This window comes from Artemia franciscana, unplaced genomic scaffold (assembly GCF_032884065.1).
Source record: "Artemia franciscana unplaced genomic scaffold, ASM3288406v1 PGA_scaffold_57, whole genome shotgun sequence".
In the NCBI taxonomy this organism is placed as follows: domain Eukaryota; kingdom Metazoa; phylum Arthropoda; class Branchiopoda; order Anostraca; family Artemiidae; genus Artemia; species Artemia franciscana.
The window spans coordinates 12,115-18,273 of NW_027062697.1; the positions used below are offsets into that span (position 1 = coordinate 12,115).

The 6,159-nt window shown below is 35.3% G+C and overlaps 1 protein-coding gene across 1 annotated transcript; it reads left to right on the forward strand.

Annotated features, from left to right (window-relative positions):
* Positions 1-419: 419 nt before the first annotated feature.
* On the forward strand, positions 420-5,511 carry LOC136042030 (superkiller complex protein 2-like). Its single transcript, XM_065726887.1, is given in 4 exon segments — positions 420-452; positions 1,331-2,161; positions 2,248-3,037; positions 3,039-5,511. Coding segments are annotated over 4 exon segments (2,931 nt in total). The 3' UTR covers positions 4,316-5,511.
* The last annotated feature ends 648 nt before the right edge of the window (positions 5,512-6,159 follow it).

A 6,159-nucleotide genomic window follows, 5' to 3' on the forward strand; every position in this document is an offset into this window, starting at 1 on the left:
GTGATTTCGCTAATTTAATATTTTTACTTTCATATTCTGACCAGTCAAAACTGAAAAAAAATACAGTGCTGCCCTGAAGCTTCTTTTTATGGACGAAAGAAAGAAAAAGTTACTGGAAATAAAGGTTCTTAGGTATGAATAGACGTTAGATGAGCTCAAAAGATATTTTAAAATTTTGTATCTTAGGTGGTTTAACAAAAACGTACGCTTTTGTAAAATTTCAAAAACCTGGGATTGTTGCAGTAAATGCATATATATTAAAGTAATCGGAGGACATACATCCCCACGTCGGATTTCGCCAAATACATTCAATAAAATTGATCAACCCTATTTTTGCTTTACTAATTGTAAAAGATCGGAAGAAGGCTCATTTGAAAGGAAATCAAAGCAACCGCAAAAGAGATTCCATTTTGTGCCAAATGCTGTTCACATACCTGACCTTAGGATGGCCAGTTAGCTTGTATACTGGTTCGATGCATTACTGAAATGCTGGCTATCTCTGAAACTTCAAAACTGTTTTTTGGACCAATTAGCATTCAATTTAGCAAAACCAAGACAAAAATAAGTAAAAACAACGTAAAAACTACTAAGAGTAGATATACAATACATGTTAACCTATTAATAGATGCCTTATTTTTCAATTCCCATATTCACACTAACAGGTATAAAAGATATATAATATGCCGCTATTCTTTTCCCTCGTACTTACACCCCGGTGTTTTAAATGTCTCTTGAACCTTCTATTCGTTCCTTTTTTTTCGAGGAAGATCGTTCAAGATAGTAGCGCAACCCCAGAGGAAAGTTCTTGGTTCTTAGCGTGTCCTTCTTCAGCTAATTGAAACAAACTGTGTGCTTTCGCGTCTGCCTTGTCAGTGGGTCAAAGGAGGGAGCAATGTGAGAGAAATTTTCTGAGGAAAACAAATTTATATACTTGGAGAAAACAGCCATCAATACAACTACGTCAACCTTTCATTTAGAAGCAGGAGTGAGTCATACGTAGACGCCCAACCTCTAAACATGACAAAAAGTATCTATCTTCACATTACACTCAACTTTTGACACGGGATATCATATAATGATTGATAGATTTTTTTAACTGATTTCCAAAATGATGTCAGTTATACTTTTTAATGACACCGTGTATGATAGATGCCCTGAAATAAATGACGTCACGTCGAAACTTAAAATCAAACATGAAAACGAATGATATCGTTTATAATGACGTTATTTGTGCCATATAAAAGGATGCATACAGCAAATTCACCTCAATAGATTATAGAATTTTAAAGATGAATATTCAATCCACTTTTTTTGACAGTCTTAAATCCAGTGGCAAAGACACAAGGAGATAACGACTGAAGGTAAAATTAAAGATTCCGAAGGTTCAAAAGTTCACCTGGCACTTCCGAAAATTCCTAAGCAAGACCGAACATTATGGGCTGAAACCGTTAATGTCAGTGAAGCTGTTGATTTTGACAGTATGTTTCCCAACCCTGCATTCAAATGGAAGTTTGAGCTTGACAGCTTTCAGAAACATGCTATTATTAAATCGGAGAAAGGTGAAAGTGTTCTTATCGCTGCAGGAAAAACATACATCAAAGCCTTGTCCAACCAGAAATTTAGAGAGTTTAGAAGTACTTTTGAAGACGTCGGGATTATAACAGGAGATGTCCAGATCAATCCAAAGGCGAGTTGTGTTATAATGACGACCGATATTTTAAGATCCATGCTGTATAATGGGCAAAGTTCAGTTCAAGACCTAGAATGGGTCATATTTGATGAAGTTCATTACATGAACGATTCTGAACGAGGTGTCGTATATGAAGAAGTATTAATTCTTTTACCAGAACACGTGGGAATCATCATGTTGAGTGCCACTGCTCCCAATACCTTGGAATTTGCGTCATGGGTTGGCATAACGAAGAAAAGAAAGATGTATGTTATAAGCACACCGAAGAGGCCTGTACCTTTAGAACATTATATATATACAGGACAATCTAGAAAATCACAGGAGCATAAATTTCTTATTTTAGGAGCTGAGGGAACTCTACTGAATAAAGGCTATTTAGATGCTATAGAAGCAAAGAAACCAAAAGAGAAAGTCCATGCTCAACAGAAAGACACTGAAAAAGGCCTCTCGGAGGAGGTAGACGATATTATGATCATAGATGCAATAAAAAAGAAGGCAATCAGGTTAAAAACGTGACAGCTATTGCTACCCCTACTCCAAAATGGGGCCCACAGCACCAAAAGCAGCTTTGGATTCGAGTACTTGATCATCTTCGTTCCGAGGATAAGCTCCCTGTTATTTGTTTTACTTTGTCAAGGAGCAAATGCGATTCAAATGCAAATTTATTGGCTTCTGTTGACTTAACAACAGCAAAAGAAAAAGATGCTATTGCTCAGTTCTTGCACATATGCTTGGACAAACTCAAAGGCTCAGACAAGAATCTTCCACAAGTTATTCAAATGTCAAGTCTGTTAAACCGAGGAATAGGTGTCCATCACAGTGGAATATTGCCAATTTTAAAAGAAGTTGTTGAAATGCTGTTCCAAGATGAGAAGGTTAAGCTGCTATTTGCAACTGAGACTTTTGCAATGGGAGTAAATATGCCTGCTCGCTCAGTAGTTTTTGACGATATAATGAAACACGACGACAAAGGTCGAAGACAATTGCTGCCTTCGGAATATATACAGATGGCTGGACGTGCTGGAAGGCGAGGTTTAGACTCTACTGGCACTGTTCTAATATTATGTAAAGATAATGTGTCGGAATTGGAAAGCCTTCAAAAAATGATGCTCGGAAAATCTCAAAAATTAGAATCGCAGTTTCGTGTGACTTATTCGATGATATTGAATTTACTGAGAGGAAAACAATTAAGAGTTCAAGACGTGATGAAACTAAGCTTTGGGGAGGTTCATTTCCGCTCAAAAATCGAACAACTTGAAAAGGAAATGAAACAAAGAGAGAAACCCCGAAAACTTTACTGTAACACGTGCTCAGATATTGAAAGCTTTTATGAGGCTGCTGGAAAGTATCTAGAAAAAAAAAGCTGAAGTGTACAAGCACGTTTTACACCCCCAAGTAATTAAGGCATTTAAACCTGGACGTTTTTTAACAGTCGTCGACGATGAATGTGTTTTAAAACTTGGTCTCCTTTTAGATGTCAATAACCTTTCTAAAGAGCCCATTTTTAAGACTTTAGTCCTTTGTGGGAGCAGAGAAATAAAGAGAGAAAACTCAATGAAAAAAAAACCAGATAAAACGAGACCGAAATCTGCCCTAACACCAAAAATGGTAGCCCTTGTAAAACATACATATTTTGTTCCACATGGTCGGGACGGTGACGTTTTATCTTTGAAGGTAGAAGACATTGCAGATGTTACCAACTCCACCCTAAAAATAGATTGCAAGGCCATATTAAATGACTGGAACGCAAAACCAAAGGAAGATTCTCCTTGTTCTAAATTTGTGAAAGCAGTTGATACCTTATTGCGTATATCAAAAGATCCCAACTTCAGTTACCTTAATCTGGTAGAATATTTAAAACAGAAAACCTTGGACATGGTTTTGCTAGTGCAAGAGCTGCAAAAAATCAAACCAAAATATGAGGATTTCAATTGTTGCTTGTCCTCATCTTTTGATGACCATTTGAATTTCACTATGCAAGAGCGAGAAGAATACGATCAGTTGGCTTACCTCACATCGGACGAGCGTCTTGGTAATTCAACAGAATATGCTGCAAAATTGAATGTTTTGAAATCTTTCGATTATGTTAATTTAGATAACATAGTTCAACTGAAGGGACAGGTAGCGTGCAGGATTGGAAAACAAGAATTAATGCTGACCGAGTTATTATTCCACAATATTTTGACAGATTTACCAGAAGAGGATATTGCAGCATTACTATCATGTTTAGTTTTCAATCAAAAGACTGAGATGGGGCCAAACCTTACTCCTTCTCAAAAGGAAACTATAGATCGCATTCAAAAGTTAGCAAGGGACATTGGTGAAACTCAAAAACACTTCGGTTTACTAGAAGATGTTGATGACTATGTTGATCAGTTTCAATTTAGCCTAGTTGAGGTGGTCTATAAATGGACGATGGGTGTGTCATTTAGAGAAATAATAGAACTGACTGACGTCCAGGAAGGCTCGATAGTAAGAGTGATACAGCAACTTCTAGAGACTTTAGAGGATCTTCGTAAAGCCGCTCAAATTCTTGGTAATCCAACACTCGAAAGTAAGATGGAGGCTGCTTCAACAAAAATAAAGTGTGATATTGTTTTCCAAGGCAGTCTATATTTAGAGTGAACTTCGTATAAGTAAAAGGTAGTAAAGGTAGGTAGTATAAGTAAAATTATTGAAAAAGGTGAATATTGTGAGCTTAGACTTCCTCTTACAGTTAGCCTTGAATTTGCATGTCTCCAATTTTTTACCATGTAAAATAAACCATATGTTTCTTATATTTTTTAAGATTTAATTAGGATTTAGTAAGGTTTTGCTTTATTATAAACTTCGGTAGATGGTTTCTTATTTTATGATGGAAATTCAGTGGAATGGAAGTGTGTAATCTGTAAGCTTTTTGCCTTAGAAAAATTCTTCTAAATTTCAGGAAACCGTAGGATTAAATTGATTAATTTTACGGGTTTATAACCACAGTGTTTTCACAGTTACATTAAGCATCACAACGTAAGAGAGATAGAGAGAGAAAGATGGGTTTATTAATATAAATAACAAAACAAAACAAGCAAATGGCCCGAAGCAAAGCTTGTTTGGGCTTACAACCCCAATACACATACAAATAAAACAATACGAAAAAGAAGAAAAAATATAAAGAAAAGAAAAGGAAAAGAAAAAAGAAGGAAAGAAGAAGAAAAAAATCAATTACCCTGCATTTCAATCGAAACGGATTTACACTTCAAAAGAGACAAAACAATAAGAAACTAAAACCACTTTACCAGTATCGCCAAAATCAAAACCAACATCTTTGCTCCACTTGAGGTCCACTCAACTATCAAAACCATAAATATTAGGCAAAATAGCTTTAATTCCTGCCGAAATTCAAAAAAACTATCGATGTTTCTCAAAGTCGTAGGTAAACAGTTCCATGCATGGGGTCCTAGATGCCGAATAGAAAATTGAGATCTACGAGTAATAGAAAGCGGACGACGAATTATATCGGACTGTCTCGTAGAATGTGTATGAATATCACTTCCTAATTCAAACATACTTTTAAAACATATTGGTAAACAATTTTGAAAATATTTATATATAAACAGGCTTCGATAAAAAATAATAAGTCCTGCTAAAGGCAAGATTTTGCATTCTATATACCTTTTTTGTACCGAGTCTTTAAAACCTACACCACATAATACTCGAAGCGCTTTATTCTGCAAAACTCGAACACAATGGAGAAGAAATGTATTACCCCAAACATTGCAACAGTATAGCAGATAAGGATGAATTAAGGAATAATATATTGTTCTTAAAATATCTCTTGGGAAAATATACTGCAACTTTCTTAAAATGCCAACATTCCTAGCGAGTTTAAGACTAATATATGTTTTCTAAAGCTGAGAAATTCATCAATTAAAACTCCTAGATATTTTGTACAATTTATTCTTAAAATACTCATACCAGCAATATTAAGTCTGTCTATCCAAGGGTAATAATTTGAGCTCCTACCATACCATAAAAAGCAAGATTTACTATAATTCAAATTTAACTTATTAAGCTTCATCCAATTTTGTACAAACTCCAGACAAGAACTAATACGACTCAACAGCTGAATTCCTCTTCGTGCAGCCACAGCTATATGAGTGTCATCCGCAAAGCTGGGAACAATTACGTTTTCCCCGTCACATCCAATGTCAAGATCATACGAAATCATATTAAAAGCTCTATATAAATCATTTATAAAAATTAGAAATAACAGGGGACCAAGAACAGATCCTTGAGGTACTCCAAATTTAACACTACTAACTGAAGAAACATTATCTCCTAGTTGTACATATTGAGTTGTAAGAGTTGTAAGATTAGTTGACTAAGTTGTCATAAGTGTAAGACTATAAGACTAGTTGTAAGAATATACAGAAAATATTCCAACAGTGAATTTTTCGTGAATCTAACGCATTCTGCGTTGGTTGACATCATTT